The sequence below is a fragment of the Artemia sp. Qi Xiang Cuo genome, chromosome 14, assembly GCF_049724085.1.
Source record: "Artemia sp. Qi Xiang Cuo chromosome 14, ASM4972408v1, whole genome shotgun sequence".
In the NCBI taxonomy this organism is placed as follows: Eukaryota; Metazoa; Arthropoda; class Branchiopoda; order Anostraca; family Artemiidae; genus Artemia; species Artemia sp. Qi Xiang Cuo.
The window spans coordinates 207,140-227,504 of NC_142807.1; the positions used below are offsets into that span (position 1 = coordinate 207,140).

The 20,365-nt window shown below is 34.9% G+C and overlaps 1 protein-coding gene across 1 annotated transcript in view; it reads right to left on the bottom strand.

Annotated features, from left to right (window-relative positions):
• LOC148944022 (uncharacterized) overlaps nt 1-20,365 on the bottom strand; it is a 53,075-nt gene that overhangs the window by 18,904 nt on the left and 13,806 nt on the right. The window contains exon 2 of the mRNA XM_089099706.1: nt 2,975-3,093. Coding sequence (XP_088955832.1) covers nt 2,975-3,020 — 46 coding nt within the window. The 5' untranslated portion in view covers nt 3,021-3,093. The remainder of the gene's footprint in view (nt 1-2,974; nt 3,094-20,365) is intronic.

The window sequence follows — 20,365 nt, forward strand, 5'->3', positions numbered from 1 at the left end:
CACAGTCACACACACACACAAACAGACACAGACACACACACATAGACACACACAAATACACACACACATAAATACACACACACATACACACACACACACACACACACACACACACACACACACACACACACACACACACACACACACACACACACACACACACACACACACACACACACACACACACACACACACACACACACACACACACACACACACACACACACACACACACACACACACACACACACACACACACACACACACACACACACACACACACACACACACACACACACACACACACACACACACACACCACACACACACACACACACACACACACACACACACACACACACACACACACACACACACACACACACACACACACACACACACACACACACACACACACACACACACACACACACACACACACACACACACACACACACACACACACACACACACACACACACACACACACACACACACACACACACACACACACACACACACACACACACACACACACACACACACACACACACAGAGCCTCACACACATTGACTGACTCTAATTAACTCTCTTTGACACACAGACAATCACACACACACTCTCTCACCCACTCACTCAAACACACACTCACACACACAGACACAGACACAGACACACATAGACAAACACACACATAGACACAGACACATAAAAAAAGACAAACAGCCGCACTCAAAGATACCAACAGACACACACACACAGACACAGACAAACACTCACACACACAAACAGAGCGAGACAGACATCGACATAGATAAAGACACACACACAGATACACACACACAGACACACACAAATACACACACACACATACACACACAAATAGACACACACACACACATTCACACACACACATTCACTCACACACACATACACACTCACACATACACACATTTACACACATACATATACATCAACACATATACACAAACATACACACACACACACACACACACACACACACACACACACACACACACACACACACACACACACACACACACACACACACACACACACACACACACACACACACACACACACACACACACACACACACACACACACACACACACACACACACACACACACACACACACACACACACACACACACACACACACACACACACACACACACACACACACACACACACACACACACACACACACACACACACACACACACACACACACACACACACACACACACACACACACACACACACACACACACACACACACACACACACACATATATATATAGTTCCATAACCTGTCTAAAACGGTTTCGCCCAAATAATCCCTAAACGCAAATTCAGCGTGTTCCTTTGTTATTGGTATCTCTGTGCTAACGCATTTCAAATTAATAGGAAACCTTTTCGCGCGCTAAAACAATTCATCGCTAGGATTTTTCTTGCCTAATTGTTTCCATGACCTTTGGTTATTAATATCCATTGGAGTTCGACCAAAAGAGTTGTTCCCGAGGCAAAGACATTAATGATTTGAATCTATTCCTGGAGAAATGTTTCTAAGCGAAAATTTTTAAAGTCTGACAGATGATGTCATTGATTGATTGATCTGTCAAGAAAGGGGAAATTAATTTGTTGTTTCTAAGGGGAATTATTGATTCACGATAGGTGAATTGAGGTCGACAGCACAGGTGTTCCAAGGTCGATGTTGTTGTTGTTGTAAGTGCACGCTCTCAGCGAATGTCAAGGTCGATGTTGTTGTTGTGAAATTTAGATCATTGACCCCATTAACCACGTGTTCTCCCTAATGACTCCATGCCCATATATGGAGCCCCGTCCGTATTCTATGCCCATATTTGGTGCCCCGTTCGGACCTCCTGACCCCTCTCTACTTACTCCCTATCGATAATTTCAAAATTTTCCTCAATTCTCTCAACATCAATACCATTAAATATACATGTGGTTAGAACTTTCTGTTGTGACTTGACTTTGACTTACTTGACTTATGTCTCCTGCCGGGAGCTGCTCGGCGTAGAGAGTGACGTTTGCCTCCTCCATCCACTTCGGTCCATGGCAAGCGTTTGCACATCGCTCAACCTAATATTTGCCATAGTCAGGAACTCGGACAGGCTGTCAGACCATCGTTTTTTTGGTCGGCCGCGAGGTCGCTTCCAACCGGCTTTGACAGGGTCGAAGTCATGGATCGTTTTCGCAGGTATGTGTGGAGGCATTCAAAGTAGGTGTCCGAACCATCGTAGTGTTCGCTCGGCTGCTTGGGTCGAAAACCGAGACTGCTTGGTGATGTGCAGCAGCTTCATTGCTGACAAATTTTGTAGACCTTCGATTCTCCTCATGCTCTTCGACTGAAAGAAATCAATTGCCTTGAGGGTTGCGGCTGAAGCGTGTCATGTCTCAGCTCCATAGAGCAACATAGAGCCAACCAGGGCGTTTAAAATCCACAACTTTGCTGTGTGACTGACATTTAGGATTCGCCAAAGGTAACGGTTTAGTCTGCCCATGGCAGAAAACGCCTTTGACATTCTCGTTTATAGTTCAGAAAGAAGCGAGCCATCTGAAGAAATATGGAGCCCAGGTAGGTGAAACGTTAGACAACTTCGATACTAGTGGTGCTATCCAGGCTAACTGAAGGATTGGCAGCAGGGGAGGATGGGTCAATGGCCATAATTTTCGTTTTAGTCCAGTTTATCTGCAGTCCTACTTTTGCAGCCTACTTTCTGTTGTGGTACAATGACAAAGGACAGGCTACTAAAAACAGTATATTTTGAAAACTGAAAAAATGAAACAGATCAATCGATCAATCAAGATGGGTTGATAGTTGGAGCCCAATGGTAGTTACTTGACAAGTTGAATAACGGATGACAATTATCTTTTCTTAACTAATAACTATAATGTAAATAGGGGAAAGTGTCCTACTAGACTTACCCTTTTTGAAACAAATTAGCTCAAAAGAGTTGATTTGTTGTGTCATTTTCAAAATCTGAGATAAAACTTCTAGGGTAGATTTGGCAAGTTACTTTCTCAAAGCCAAACAGCATCCAACACTACCTAAAAGATATAACATTATACTAAATTAAGTGATAAAATAATTAACCTTTCCTTTTTTATATTTGACAATATTTTTTTTTTTATGCTGTTCAAGTTCTGCATTTTACAACTTCTTTCTTTGTTTTGTTAGACCTTTAATTAGAAACTAATCATAAGCATTAATTATCAAGATTACTACAATTATAAGATATAGCTAATTGCAAAAATGGGCCAGTTTCTGGACTCACTTCTAACAAGATTTAGCAGAATCCTAGAGCTAGTGCCAAAGTTAAGTTCATTTGAACATTTTTGAAATTTCAGAAGGCCAGCCTTGCAGCCAAACCTGTATTTATTTATAAAAAAAAAAAAGACTGTACGGTATAGGAATTTAAACTTGAAAATTCTAAGGTGATTATTTTCTACTTTAAAAAGTACTAGCACGCCAATCCCATCATTACTTGAAATACATATTGTGGAAAGAAGAAACTGAATACCATTACCTAAATCTCAGTGTGAAGAGGAAAATGCATAATTTCCTATTTCTTCCCACATATTTAACTTGCCACAAAAACCTGGCTGCTTATATTTGGTGTTGCAGTTTTTATTGAAAACTATCCTTCAATACTATGGTTTTATTTTTCAAAACATCGACGACAAAAAAAAATATCATAATAATAAAGATGACTGGAAAAAAATGACCTGAAATGATGAACGTATAACGGCAGTAATTCCTGGAAACTCGGAAATTCCAAATTTTATCAATTTCATCTCCATTTCATCTTAAATTTAGTCTTTTCGGAGAAACCAAGGATCAAACATTTCCCCTTTTCAAATGATAAATGTTAAAAATGGACAACTGAATAAATTTACAATCCCTGCCCCGGGGCTATAGGGCATGGCATCTTCCGAGGCATATCTTCTAAAAGGGCAAGAGGAGGGAGTAGCTGCCCTACGTTCCTTTTTCAACTTCCCTCACAACATAATTTTTAAGTTCCAACTTAATACTATTAGCCATTCCATGGATATTACTATTATACCCATTTTGACGGCCCTCCTCCACATAGCGTATTTTGATTTCATTTTACATCCCCCTTAATGCTTTCTAGAGGGTTTTCCTTCATACCCTTAGCCTTTTTGGAGGCTCAGGGTCTAACATGCCCCCAAATTGCGTATTTTAAAATCCGTGCCCAGGGGGTTTTGGGGGGAATTGCATCCCTGGAGGTATAGTTACTAGATATTTCGCTTATTTTGGACAAAATCGTTTTCTTCCAAACTTTAATCATGGTTGGGTGGGGCTTCAGAAAAGGGTACAGGGCAAGAAGGATTGTAGCCCTTCAATTACTTTTCAACATCCCCCTTGACATACCCTGTCTGTTTAAACATAATACCCTCAGCCGCTCCTTAGATATTGCTGATACGCCCCTTTGACAACTATCATGCATATAGTATGTTTTGATGGTGTTCGGCATTCCTCTCCAAAGCCTGTGTGAGTTATGTCATCCCCATATTCCTGGATATTTGCATACATATTCGACTTTTAGACTGTTTTGGACAAGATTACTATTTCAAAATTTCGATCGAATGTTTTTGGAGAGGGCAGCTGATGAGGGCATGGTGAGAGGATGGCCCACCAGCAACTTTAAGACATCCCTCACAACAAGTCCTGAAAATTTCAACTTGCCACCTTCCGCTTTTCTACAGATATTGAGGATCCTTTTTGACAAACTGGATAAACACAGTGCCTTTTGATTTAGTTTAAGATATCTCTCAACAATATCCAAAGTTTTACCTTAGTACTCTTGGCCTTTTCGGATAAACCCAGAATCAAAACTCTTCCGTTTCCCTAATGATAAACCCTGTATGTAAGCAATGGATAAATTATATAATTTACAATCCTTGCCCTGGTGCTGTGGGGACGTTGCGTCCCTGGAGGCATATCTATTAGACCTTTTACCTAGTTTAAACAAAATGAAAATTACGCAGTTTGAAGAGAGGGGGCATAAGAAAGAGGAGGAGGGGGGCTGGTTCCCTTCCAATCTCTCTTTGGTATCCCCTCAACATATCTCTAAAGTTTCAACCTAATATAATCATTCGTTCCTTAGATATTGCTGATATACTCTTTTCACAACCTGTAGGGACAAAGTATGTATTGTTTGTGTTTGGCAGTAGAATGGCCTTATTGAGCCCCACGCGACACCCTTGCTGCCACCTACAACTTTTTTTAACACCATATATGGGCATAGAACCACGTGGTTTATGGTTTTTGTCAATGAGAATGAAAAAACATGAATTTTGTCACATTTATGGATGTTTTATTTGATTGTTATGTGTGTTGTTCGATTTATTTTATGTTTTTCATGGATGTTTAATGTTTTTTTTAAGTGAGAATGAAAAAACAGGAATTTTTTCACACTTATGTAGGTCTGTTTTCAACAACAGCAAGACTTGTTTGGTTTATTGTTTTATCACTGAGACTGAAAAAACAGGAAGTTTTTCAATTGGAAAACTGTTAATTTTGACACATCTATGGTTGTTTCAACTTAGTGTTATTTTTGTTTTTCGATTTATTTTATGTTTTTCTCGGATGTCAACATCAAATTATGGATGTTTTTTGGTTTTTATCAGTGAGAATTTGAAAAACAGGAACTTTCTCACATTTATGTCTGTTTTTATTGTATTTGTCAGTGAGAATGGAAAACCATAAACCAAGTGGTCATGTTTGGACTCAATACGGCCTAACCTGAGAAATTGATTTACAAAATCACTAGGGGAAATTACTGATTCACGAAAGGGAGAACGAAGAAACATTAAGGCTTCTTTAATCTTAGGTCTGAGTGATAAACGTTCTTTATGTCAGTGCTAAAAATTACTAGTCTATTTTCAAATAATACTACATCAATCATGAATGTCGAGGCTTATAAACGGCATCACTTCTTATCTTGAAATTATGCGGATGTTTAAACAGATGGACAATCTATTTTTAATTAAATCTTCACTGAGTTTTTAGTTAGAGAGATATATTGATATTCTAACGAAACCATAATAGTTTAGCTAGGAAAATTTATGAGATGAAGAGATTAACGTAGGAAAGGGTTTCCTAGAAATTTGAAATGCGTTAGCTCAGAGATGCCAAACAAAAGGAACACGCTGAAATTACGTTTAGGGATTATTTGGGCGAAACCGTTTTATCCATTTTATGGGATTATTTCGGCGAAACAGTTAGAGACATTTTGAAAGAACATTTTAGGAAATGTTTTAGAAGAGGTTTTGAGTGTGGTCGTTATAATACACAAGTTCCATTTGAACAGTGTTGTGAGGTCCCCTACCCCAACCCCAAAGGGCCCCGATTGCCCTACCCCGATCCAAAGGGTTCCAATCCCCATACCCCAATCCAGAAGGAACCCCCGGTCCCCAAAGGACCCCCCAGACCCTCAAAGGCCCTCACCCGGTCCCCAAAGCCCCAAAGACCCTCCCTAACCTACCCTAACCTGACCAATTGGTCCTCAAGTGCCCCCCGAGACCCCCAAAGGCCATCCCTGGGCCCCAAAGGCCCTCCCCCGGGCCCCAAAGGTCCCCCGGGCCCGAGAAGCGCCGCCGGGATGCGTCGTGGTCCAGGAAAACGCCACAGGATGTGCTGCAGGGATGCGCCGCGGGTCAGGAAAGCGCCGCAGGGGATGCGCCGCAGGGAGGCGCAGCAGGAAAGTGCCGCAGGATGCGCCGCAGAGATGCGCCGCAAAAAAGTTTTTTTTGTGTGTGTAAGTTTTTGTTTTTGAGTAAGTTTTTGTGTGTGTGTAAGATTGTGTTTGTGTGTAAGTTTTTTGTGTGTGTGTAAGTTTTGTGTGTAAGTTCTTTTGTGTGTGTGTGTAAGTTTTTGTGTTATTTTTTTTTGTGTGTGTTTGTTTTTTTGTGTGTGTGTTAGTTTGTTTTTGTTTTTAAGTTTTTGTGTATGTGTTAGTTTTAGTGCGTGTGTGTGTTTGTTTTTTTGTGTGTGTGTGTTTATTTTTGTGTGTGTGTAATTTTTTGTGTGTGTGTGTGTAAGTTTTTTTGTGTGTGTAAGTTTTTATGTTTTTTTAATTTTTTGTGTGTGTGTGTGTAAGTTTTTGTTTGTGTGTAAATTTTTATGTGTGTGTAAGTTTTTGTGTGTGTGTGTGTGTAAGTTTTTTTGTGTGTGTAAGTTTTTGTCTGTGTGTAAGTTTTTGTGTGTTTGGAAGTTTTTTTGTTTGTTTATGTTTTTTTTGTGTGTGTAATTTTGTTTTTTTGTGTTAGTTTTTGTGTGTTTGTTATTTTTGTTTTTTGTGTATATTTTTTGTGTGTGTGTTAGTTTTTTTTGTGTATGTGTATGTTTTTGTGTGTGCGAATGTTTTTGTGTGTGTAAGTTTTTGTGTGTGTGTAATTTTATTTGTGTGTGTAATTTTTTTTGTGTTTGTCAGTTTTTTTTTGTGTGTATGTTTTTGTTTTTTGCTAAGTTTTTGTGTGTGTGTGTAAGTATATTTGTGTGTGTGATTTTTTGTTTGTGTGCCCATATCAATTCTATTTTCCTAAAATAATATAAAATTTTCGTGTGTGTGTGTGTGTGTGTGTAATAAGTTTTTATGTTTGTGATATTTTTTGTGTGTGTGTTAGTTTGTTTGTTTGTTAGTTTTTGTGTGTGTGTAAGTTTGTGTGCGTGTGTGTAAGTTTTTGTGTGTGTGTAAGTTTTTTGTGTGTGTGTAAGGTTTTTGTGTGTGTGTAAGTTTTTTTGTGTGTGTTTATGTTTTTGTGTGTGTGTATTTATTTGTGTGTGTGTAATTTCTTGTGTGTGTGTTTAATTTTTTTTTAGTTTGTTATTTTTTTTGTGTGTGTGTAAGTTTTTGTGTGTGTTTAAGTTTTTTTTTGTGTGTGTAAGTTTTTGTGTTTGTGTGTATTTTTTTGTGTGTGTGTAAGTTTTTTTGTGTGTGTAAGTTCTTATGTGTGTGTAAGTTTTCGTGTGTATGTAAGTTTTTATGTATGTGTAAGTTTTTGTGTTTGTGTTTGTTTGTTGTGTGTGTGTAAGTTTCTGTGTGAGTGTACTCGAGTTTGTGTGTGTGTGTATGTTTTTGTGTGTGTGTAAGTTTTTGTGTGTGTGTAAGTTTATGGGTGTGTGTGTGTGTAAGTCTTTATATGTGTGTAATTTTGTGTGTGTGTGAGTTTTTGTGTGTGTTTAAGTTTTTGTGTGTTTAAGTAGTGTTTATGCTTTTTGTTGTTTTTGTGTGTGTGTAAGTTTGTGTGTGTGTGTTATTTTTTTTGTGTGTGTTACTTTTTTTGTGTGTGTTAATTTTTTTGTGTGTGTAAGTTTTTTTGTGTGTGTTTAATTTTTTTTGTGTGTGTAAGAATTTGTGTGTGTGTAAGTTTATTTTTGTTAGTTTTATTTCATTTGTGTGTGTAGTTTTTTGTGTGTGTGTGTATGTTCGTGTGTGTGTGTGTAATTTTTTGTGTAATTTTTAGTGTGTGTGTATGTTTTTTTGTGTGTCTAAGGTTGTGTGTGTGTGTGTGTATTTTTTTGTTTGTTTTTTTTATAGTAATTGTTTTTTAGTTTTTTTGTGTTTGTTTGTTTTTGTGTGTGTGTGTATGTTTTTGTGTGTGTGTGTAAATTTGTATCAGTGTGTGTAATTTTTTATGTGTTTGTAAGTTTTTTTGTGCGTGCAAGTTTTTGTGTGTGTGTAAGTTTTTTTATGTGTTTATTTTTTTGTGTGTGTTTAAGTTTTTGTGTGTGTGCGTTATTTTATGTGTGTTTCTTATTTCTTTTGTGTTTTTTATTTTTTGTGTGTGTTTTAGTTTTTTTTTTTGTGTGTTTTTTTTTGTGTGTGTGTGTAAATTTTTTTTTGTGTGTGTAAGCTTTTTTGTGTGTGTAATTTTTTGTGTTTGTGTGTATTTTTGTTTGTGCTTGTAAGTTTTTGTGTCTGTGTAAGTTTGTTTGTGCGTGTAAGTTTTTTTGTGTGTGTTAGTTTTTGTGTGTGTGTGAGTTTTTGTGTTTGTGCCCATATAAATTATATTTTCCAAAAACAATATAAAATTTTCCTTTTCAATTCAGATTTTTCTCAAAGAGATGAAAAAATTTAAAATACTGTTCTAAATTTTTCATAGAAGATAGAAAAGTTCAAGTTCTCTTCTGAATTTTACCAAAGAACATAATTCAAGTTCTTTTGTGTGTGTGTGTAATTTTTTTTGTAAGTTTTTGTGTGTGTGTGTATTTTTTTGTGTGTGTGTTTAGTTTTTTGTTTTTGTGTAAGTTTTTGTGTATGTTAGTTTTTTTTTGCGTTTGTTTGTGTTTGTGTGTGTGTGTGTAAGTTTTTGTGTGTTTGTGTAATTGTTTGTTTGTGTGTGTGTGTAAGTTTGTGTTTGTTTCTAATTGTTTATTTTTTTTTATTATGTTGTGTGTGTGTATTTTTATGTGTGTGTTTAAGTTTTTGTGTGTGTGTATGTTTTTGGGTTGTTTGAAGTTTTTGTGTGTGTGTATGTTTTTGTGTGTGTGTAAGTGCATTGTGTTCGCTCTGTTTTTTGTGTGTGTGTAATTTTTTTTGTGTGTGTATTATTTTGTGTGTGTGTAATTTTTTGTGTGTGTGTAAATGATTTTGTGAGCGTATGCTTTATCTGTGTGTAAGTTTTTGTGTGTGTGTTTGTTTGTTTGTGTGTGTTTCTTTTTTTGTGTGTGTGTGTAAGTTTTTTTGTGTGTGTGTAAATTTATTTGTGTGTGTAAGTTTTTGTGTGTGTGTGAAACACAAAATTTTTTATGTTTGTTCTCTTCTGAATTTTACAAAAGAACATAATTCAATTCTAATTTCTCCAGAGAAAATAAAAAGCTTCCACTTTAGTTTTAAGTTCACCAAGACATTAAAAATTTAAAGTTCACTTCTAAATTTTTCCGTATAAGATAGGAAAAGTTATACTATGATTGTGATTATTTTCCATGAAGATAAAAAGTTTCACTTTAATTCTAAATTTTCTTAAATTCAATTCCGACCATTCTCAAAGAGATGAAAAAATTTAAAGTTCTGTTCCAAATATTTCCCCGGAAGAAGAAAAGTTCAACTTCGATTCTGAATTTTCTCAATGAAAATGAAATAAGTTATTGATCAATTCTATTTTCCCAAAATAATATAAAAAGTTTCCACTTCAGTTCAGATTTTTCTCAAAGAGATGAAAAAATTTAAAATACTGTTCCAAATTTTTCATAGATTATAGAAAAGTTCAAGTTCTCTTCTGAATTTTACTAAAGAACACAATTCATTTCTAATTTCTCCAGAGAAAATAAAAAGCTTCCACAGATTATTTTCCATGAAGATAAAAAGTTTCACTTGAATTCTAAATTTTCTTAAATTCAATTCTGACCTTTCTCAAAGAGATGAAAAAATTTAAAGTTCTGTTCCAAATATTTTCCCGGAAGAAGAAAAGTTAAAGTTCTCTTCTGAATTTTACCAAAGAACACAATTCAATTCTAATTTCTCCAGAGAAAATAAAAAGCTTCCACAGATTTTTTTCCATGAAGATAAAAAGTTTCACTTTAATTCTAAATTTTCTTAAATTCAATTCCGACTTTTCTCAAAGAGATGAAAAAATTTAAAGTTCTGTTCCAAACATTTTCCCGTAAGAAGAAAAGTTAAACTTCGATTCTTAATTTTCTCAATGAAAATGAAATAATTTATTGATCAATTCTATTTTCCTAAAATAATATAAAATTTTACACTTCAATTCAGATTTTTCTCAAAGAGATGAAAAAATTTTAAATACTGTTCCAAATTTTTCTTACAAGATAGAAAAGTTCAAGTTCTCTTCTGAATTTTACCAAAGAAGAGAATTAAATTCTAATTTCTCCAAAGAAAATAAAATCTTCCACTTCAGTTTTAAGTTGACCAAGACATAAAAAATTTAAAGTTCAGTTCTAAATTTTTCCCTCGAAGATAGAAAAAGTTATACTATGATTGTGATTATTTTTCTTGAAGATGAAAAGTTTCACTTTAATTCTAAATTTTCTTAAATTCAGTTCCGACTTTTCACATAGAGATGAAAAAATTTAAAGTTCTGTTCCAAATTTTTCATTGTAGATAGGAAAAGTTATACTTTGATCGTGAATATTCAAGTTCTCTTCTGAATTTTACCAAAGAACATAACTCAATTATAATTTCTCCAGAGAAAACAAAAAGCTTCCACTTCAGTTTTAAGTTGACCAAGACATAAAAAATTTAAAGTTCAAGTTCTAAAATTTCTGTAGAAAATAGGAAAAGTTATACTATGATTGTTATTATTTTCTATGAAGATAAACAATTTCATGTTAATTAAAAATTTTCTTAAATTAAATTCCGACTTTTCTCAAAGAGATGAAAAAAATTAAAGTTCTGTTGCAAATATGTCATCGGAAGAAGAAAAGTTCAAATTAGATTCTGAATTTTCTCAATGAAAAAGAAATAAGTTATTGATCAATTCTATTTTCCCAAAATAATATAAAAAGTTTCCACTTCAGTTCAGATTTTTCTCAAAGAGATGAAAAAATTTTAAATACTGTTCCAAATTTTTCATAGAAGATAGAAAAGTTCAAGTTCTCTTCTGAATTTTACTAAAGAACACAATTCAATTCTAATTTCTCCAGAGAAAATAAAAAGCTTCCACAGATTATTTTCCATGAAGATAAGAAAATTTCCATAGAAGATAGGAAAAGTTATACTATGATTGTGATTATTTTCTATGAAGATAAAAAGTTTCACTTCAATTTTAAATTTTCTCAAAGAAGTGAAGAAAATTTCAACTCGGATTCTGAATTTTTGTAATTAAAATGAAATAAATTATTGATCAGGTCTATTTCCCAAAAATAATAAAAAAATTTTCCACTTAAGTTCAGATTTTTCTCAAACAGAAAAAGAAATTTAAAATACTCTTCCAAATTTTTTCATAGAATATAGAAAAGTTCAAGTTCTCTTATGAATTTTACCAAAGAACCAAATTAAATTCTAATTTCTCCAGAGAAAATAAAAAGCTTCCACGTCAGTTTTAAGTTCACCAAGACCTAAAAAAATTAAAGTTCAGTTCTAAATTGTTCCATAGAAGATACGAAAAGTTATCCTAACCTAACTTAAACATGGTAAAAAGATTAAATTAGGTTAGATTAGGCTAGATTAAGTTAGGTTAGGTTAGCCTACGTACGCGCGCGTACGGTGGCTAACCTAACCTAACCTAACTTAACCTAACCTCACTTAATCTAGCCTAACCTAACCTAATTTAATCTTTCTACCATGTTTAAGTTACGTTAGGTTAGTGTATCATGAGCGCTCATGATAAGTTAACCTAACCTAACCTAATTTAAACTTTGAGAAATGTTTCTAATTATTTATTAATATTTATTTATACCTAACCTAACTTATTGTTTTTGGTGGTTAGATGAATGAACTGAATTTAAGAAAAATTAGAAATAAAAGTGAAACTTTTTATCTTCATGGTAAATAATCACAATCATAGTATAGCCATTCCTATCTTCTATGGAAAAATTTAGAATTGAACTTTAAATTTTTTTTTGTCTTTGAGAAATTAGGAACTGAAATGGAAGCTTTTTCATCTTCAATGGTAAATTTCAGAATTGAGCTAACTTTTTTTTCTCTTCTCTAAGAAAATTCAGAAGAGAACTTGTATATTTTACACTTCTTCGAGAAAACTCAGAATTGTGGTGAAGATCCATATCTTCATGGAGAATATTCACACTCAACGTATAACTTTTCCTATCTTCTATGAAAAATTTTGAACAATATTTATATTTTTTCATCTCTTTGAGAAAAATCTGAATTGAAGAGGAAAATTTTATATTATTCTAGGAAAATGGAATTGATCAATAACTTATTTCATTTTCTTTGAGAAAATTCAGAATCGAAATTGAACTTTTCTTCTTCCGGGACAATATTTGGAACAGAACTTTCATTTTTTTCATCGCTTTGAGAAAGGTCAGAATTGAATTGAAGAAAATTTAGAATTAAAGTGGAACTTTTTATCTTCAAGAAAATAATCAAAATCATAGTATAACTTTTCCTATCTTCTATGGAAAAATTTAGAACTGAACTTTACTTTTTTATGTCTTGGTGAACTTAAAACTGACGTGGAAGCTTTTTATTTTCTCTGGAGAAATTAGAATTGAATTATGTTCTTTGGTAAAATTCAGAAGAGAACTTGAACTTTTTATCTTCTATGAAAAAATTTGGAACAGTATTTTGAATTTCTTTTTCTGTTTGAGAAAAATCTGAACTTAAGTGAAAAATTTTTTTATTATTTTCTGGAACTAGAATTGATCAAGAATTTATTTAATTTTCATTATGAAAATTCAGAATAAAGGTTGAACTTTTATTCAATTCTTTGATAAAATGTAAAATTAAAGTGAAACTTTTTATCTTCATAGAAAATAATCACAATCATAGTATAACTTTTCCTATCTTCTATGGAAAATTTTTTATCTTCATGGAAAAGAATCTGTGGAAGCTTTTTATTTTCTCTGGAGAAATTAGAATTGAATTGTGTTCTTTAGTAAAATTCAGAAGAGAACTTGAACTTTTCTATCTTCTATGAAAAATTTGGAACAGTATTTAAAATTTTTTCATCTCTTTGAGAAAAATCTGAACTGAAGTGGAAACTTTTTATATTATTTTGGGAAAATAGAATTGATCAATAACTTATTTCATTTTCATTGAGAAAAGTTGGAATTGAATTTAAGAAAATTTAGAATTAAAATGAAACTGTTTATCTTCATAGAAAATAATCACAATCATAGTATAACATTTCATATTTTCTACAGAAATTTTAGAGCTTGAACTTTAAATTTTTTGTCTTGGTCAACTTAAAACTGAAGTGGAAGCTTTTTGTTTTCTCTGGAGAAATTAGAATTGAGTTATGTTCTTTGGTAAAATTCAGAAGAGAACTTGAATATTACACGACACAATGTATAACATTTTCCTATCTCACACATGAAAAATTTAGACACACAGAAACTTATACAATTAAAAATTTACATCTCTATGCGAAAACGTCAGACACAGAATTTACAGAAACATTTAGAATTAAAGTGAAAAAAAAAATTACACTCAAAAATAAACATAAAAAAAAAAAAAAAAATAAACAAACACAAAAAACTTACACACACACAAAAACTAAAACACACAAAAAAAAAATTAAACGCACACAAAAACTTACACACACACAAAAACTCACACACACATAAACTTACACACAACAATGACTTACACACACACACACACATAAACTTGCACACACACACAAAAAATTACACACACAAAAAAACTAACACACACACAAAATCTAACACAAACACAAAAAAACTTAAACAAAAACACCAAAATTACAAACAAACTAAAACTTAAACACACATAAAAACTTACACACACACGTAAACTAAGAAACAAATAAAAACTTAAACAAACACAAAAACCTGATCCATATCATCAAAATACACACACACAAAAACTAACACACTCTCCCAAGCACTTACACACACACAAAAACTTACACACACACAAAAAAACTTACACACACACAAAAACTAAACACAACGACACAGAAAATACCCACGCACACAATAATACACACACATAAAAACTTACATATACAAACAAACCTTACACACACAAAAACTTACACACACTAAAAAAACTAAAACACACAAAAACACTTACACAAGCACAAAAAAACTAACTCACACAAAAAAACTAAAACACAAAAAAACAAACACACACACAAAAAATAACACACAAACACAAACTTATTACACACACACACACACACACACACGAAAATTTTATATTATTTTATGAAAATAGAATTGATATGGGCACACTAAAAAAACTTACACACACACAAAAACTTACATACACACATAAAAACTTACATACACACAAAAAAACTTAAACACACAAAAAAAATAACACACACACAAAAACTCAAAAACACACAAAATAATAAACACTCACACAAAATATTACACACACACAATAATTTTCTAACCACCAAAAACTTACACACACACACAAAAACTTAAAAACAAAAAAACTCATACACACACACAAAAACTTACACACACACAAAAACTTAAACACACACAAGAACAACAACAAACAAAAAAAACTTCCGAGCACACACAAACTTGCCAAAACAAAAAAACTTAAATGCCCAAAAAAACTTAAACACTAGCAGAATATTACACACACACACATACACTAACACACACACAAAAACTTACACACACACAAAAAATAACACACACAAAAACAAACTCACAAACACACCAAAAATTAAACACAAAAAAAAACTTAAAAAGAAACACAAACAAAAAATAACACACACACACAAAAAAACTTACACACACACACACACACACTTACACACACACACAAAAACTTAAATAAACACAAAATTAAAGACACAAACAAAAATACACACAAACACAAAAACTTACACACACACAAAAAATTTACACAAAAACTTACACACACACACAAAAGAACTTACACACAAAACTTACACACACACAAAAAACTTAAACACACAAAGACACTTACAAACACACAAAAACTTACTAAACCACAAAACATTAAACCCACAAAAAAAACTTTTTTGCGGCGCATCTCTGCGGTACATCCTGCGGCGCTTTCCTGTGGTGCCTCCCTGTAGCGCCTCCCCTGCGGTGCTTTCCTGACCCGTGGCGCATCCCTGCCGCACATCCTGCGGCGCTTTCCTGGCCCACGACGCATCCCGGCGGCGCTTCTCTGGCCCGGGGGACCTTTGGGGACCGGGGGAGGGCCTTTGGGGCACAGGGATGGCCTTTGGGGGTCTCGGGGGGCACTTGAGGACCGATTGGTCAGGTTAGGGTAGGTTAGGGAGGGTCTTTGGGGCTTTGGGGACCGGGTGAGGGCCTTTGAGGGTCTGGGGGGTCCTTTGAGAGCCCTGGGAACCTTTGGGGACCGGGGGTTCCTTCTGGATTGGGGTATGGGGATTGGAACCCTTTGGATCGGGGTAGGGCGATCGGGGCCCTTTGGGGTTGGGGTAGAGGACCTCAAAACACTGTTCAAAAGGAACTTGTGTATTATAACGACCACACTCAAAACCTCTTCTAAAACCTTTCCTAAAATCATCTTTTAAAGTGTCTCTAACTGTTTCGCCGAAATAATCCCATAAAATGGATAAAACGGTTTAACCCAAATAATCCCTAAGAGTAATTTCTGTGTGTGCCTTTTGTATGGCATCTCTGAGCCAACACATTTCAAACTTCTAGGAAATCCTTTCCTACGTTAATCTCTTCATCTCATAAATTTTCCTAGCTAAACTATTATGGTTTCGTTAGAATATCAATTTTTCTCTCCGACTTAAAGCTCCGTGAAGCCGTATTTAAAAATAGAATTTCTATCTCTTTAAACCCCCGCATAATTCCAAGATAACAAGTGATTTCATTTATAATTCCTGACACTAAAGATCGATGAAGCCCTATTTAAAAATAGAATATTAATTTTTTGCTCTGACCTAAAGAACGTTTATCCCTCAGGCCTAAGATTAAAGAAGCCTTAATATTTCTTAATTCTCCCCTTCGTGAATCAATAATTTCCCCTAGTGATTATGTAAATCAATTTCTCAGGTTAGGCCGTATTGAGTCCAAACATTACCACGTGGTTTATGGTTTTCCAGTCTCGCTTACAAAACCATGAAAACAGATAAAAATTTGACACAGATCCTGTTTTTCATTTTCACACTTATAAAAACAGAATAAAATCCTTAATTGGATTTTGACGATCTATAAAAAATTCGCATAAAATGACAAACGCGAATGGCAGTCCATGAAAACAACCATAAATGTGTCAAAATTCACATTTTTTCATGTGATAAAATTCCTGTTTTTCCATTCTCAGTGAGAAAACCATAAAACAGACATGAATTGCTGTTGACATCCATAAATTTGACAAAGTTCATGTTTTTTCATTCCGATTGACAAAAACCATTAAACATCAATGAAAAACATAAAATAAATCCACCAACACACATAACCATCCAAGAAAACATACATAAATGTGACAAAATTCCTGTTTTTTCATTCTCATTTACAAAAACCATAAACCCCGTGGGTCTATGCCCATATATGGTGTTAAAAAAAGTTGTAGGTGGCTGCAGGGGTGGTGGGGCTCAATAAGGCCATTCTACTTTTGGCATCCCTCAAAAAGAATTCCTAAAAGCTTCACCTTCATATCTTAAGCTTTTTGGAGATCCAGAATAAAAAATGATCTCTTTTCTTAATAAAAAATCTTATATGCTGACAATGGGTAACTTGTAGAACTTCCAAACCTACCACCTGGGGCTGGGGGATTGTAAATCCTGGAAGCACAGTTATTTGACCTTTGGACTATTTTGAATAAAATGGATATCTCAAACTTTGATTGGATGCACTTGAAGAAAAAGGCAGGGAGGGGTAGGCTACCTTCCAATCACTCTTAACTCTTACAAAGGCCACTGGAACTGTAAATTTCCAATCGAATGAACCTCCTCCAAAGTTTATACGACCACCCCTTTAATAAGAACCTTAGATGTTAACAATAAGCATCTTGCATAACTTACAGCCCTTTCCCCAGAATGGCCATCTCAGAAAAAATGGCCATCTCAAAATTTTGATCAGAGAACTTTGAAAGGAAGGGGGCTAGCTGCCTTCCAATCTTTTTTATCACTTAAAAAGACCACTAGAAGTTTTAATTTCCATTCGAATAAGCCCTCCGCCGATCTTCTAGGACCATTAGTTCGATATAATCACCCTTGATAAAAAAAAAAGAAACAAATAAAAACACATCTGTGATCTTTCTTCTGGCAGAAACAAAACAAAATTCTACATTTTTGTATATAGAAGCTTGGAACCCTTATGATAGGTTCTCTGATATGATGGTTCTTAAGGTGTGATTTTCATTAATAGTCCTTGACTTTTAAGGAGTGTTTCCACCCTTTTTCAAAAATCAGGCAAATTTTCTCAGGCTCGTATCTTTTGATGGGTAACACTTATTTAATGAATCTTGTCTTTTTATGTATCTATTGATATGAAAATTTCGAAATTTTTGGATTTTTGGCTACTATTGAGCCATGTCACGCCTTACTTAAAGTTCGTTACAACAAACTATTTGAAAAAAAATGAGCACGCAAGAGGGCATATAAACTCGATTTACCAATAGGATTAAACTACATTGCCATTTTTCTAAAAATGATCCAAGGGTAAAATAAATAAAAATCCTGTGTCGACCCCCCTCGGCCTGGGGGCAGGCGTTGTAAATTATGCCCCGGGGGTATATATGGTTCTTATGGAAGGAACACTCCTATGAACTTCAGAGAAGGGCTCATTTGTTTGAAAAGTGATAGTGCTTGTTCACGTTTTAAGAGTCAAAAGTGATCGGAGGGCATCTACCCCTACCCTCCCACGCCTTTTTTCTCCCAAATGCATCAGAAACAAATTTTGAGATAGTCATTTTTTTTAAATGGTCCAAGGGTCAAATAAAAAACATTCCTTTGTCGACACAGCCCCATCCCCCCCGTCCTGGGGCCAGGCGTTGTAAGTTATGCCCAGAGGGTATATATGGTTCTTATGGAAGGGATACTCGTATACACTTCAGAGAGGGCTCATATCTTTGAAAAGTGATAGTTCTTGTTCACGTTAAGAGTCAAAAGAGATCGGAGGGCAACTAGCCCCCGCCCTTTTTCCCCAAATGCATCAGGTAAAAATTTAAGATAGCTATTTTGTTAAAAATAGTAAAAAGGTCAGATCACAAAAATTTTGATGTCGACACTATCCCCCAGGGCCCGGGTGAAACCGTTGTAAGTTATGCCCTGGGGCATATATGGCTCTTACAGAATGGATGCTCGTATAAATTTCAGAGAGGGCTCATTTGATTAGAAATTGAAAGTTCTAGTTAATTTTTTAAGAATTAAAGAGATCCAAGGGTAACTAGCCCCCCCCCCCACGCCCTTTTTCTACAAACCTATCCGATAAAAATTTTGAGATAGCCATTTTTTTTAAACAGTTCAAATATTAGATAACAAAAAACTCCGGTATCGGAACAAACCCCCAGGGCCCGGGGGCAGGCGTTGTAAGTTATGTCCTTATGGAATTGGACATATGTGTCTGGGACACATAAACACATATGTTGGGGAATATGTGTCTTTTATGGAATGGATGCTCGTATAAACTTCAGAGGGCGCTTATTTAATTGGAAATTCAAAGTTGTAGTTCATTTTTTAAGAATCAAAAGGGATCCATGGGCTACTTGTCCCCCCCCGTCTCCCACGCCCTTTTTCCCCAAACCCATCCGTTGAATTGGAGATAGTGGAGAAGAAAAAAATAGGATCGTAGATCAAAACATAAGTCGTCTGCTGTGAATGACCTGGAGAAGGAAGACGTGAGCAGTTTCAACACTTGGAATAGTATTCCTGATCCTTACGATCAGCTGGAATAGCTTGCGTTTGCCGTTCTTTTCTTTTCGGTCCTGGATATATATGCAAACAATCTTTTTCGAGCATGAACATAGTCAAGAGTAAACTGAGAAGTCGCCATATTGATGAGAACTTTGAATCATACCAAAATTAAAAGTAACAACATACAAGCCCTGCATGACTTAAACTTTACAAGAAGATGCAAGCATATCCTTGTAAAGCATATATCAGAATATTACTGAGAAGCTGACTGGTTTGCACGAAAGACTTTCAGGAACAGCGTATAGGCGTTTGTCACCTCACCATGGTTTGATCCGTTTGTTTTATTAATGTTTTTTTATTTAATATTTTTGTTATTTAATTGTTATTGGCGATTCATTTTTTTTTTTTTTTTTATTATTGTACGGCACTATTTATCTTGTGATGTAAGTACTTACTTACTTACTTAGGTCCTCCTACGCCTGGGGGCGCATAAGGCAGCAACAGTGGTTCGCCACGACGACCTGTCCTGAGCCTTCAACCATAGCTCCTCCAACGAGGACCTCGCCAGCTTCGCCTCCTTCATTAGCGACCTGCCAAGGTGCATTTTCGGTCTCCCTGATTTGCGGAGACCGGGATTGTCCAACACCATGCGTCGTGCGGCAGCCTTCCTTCCCCCATTCGCACCATATGATATGCCCCCAATACATCCATCGCCGCTTTCTAATGAGATCAAGGATGGGGGTATGATTTGTCATACGATAGATTTCATCATTTCGTATTCTTTCCGTCCAATGTATATTTAGGATAGACCTTAGCCAATTATTGTCGAATGCCTGGAGTCGTCGTTCTTGCTGA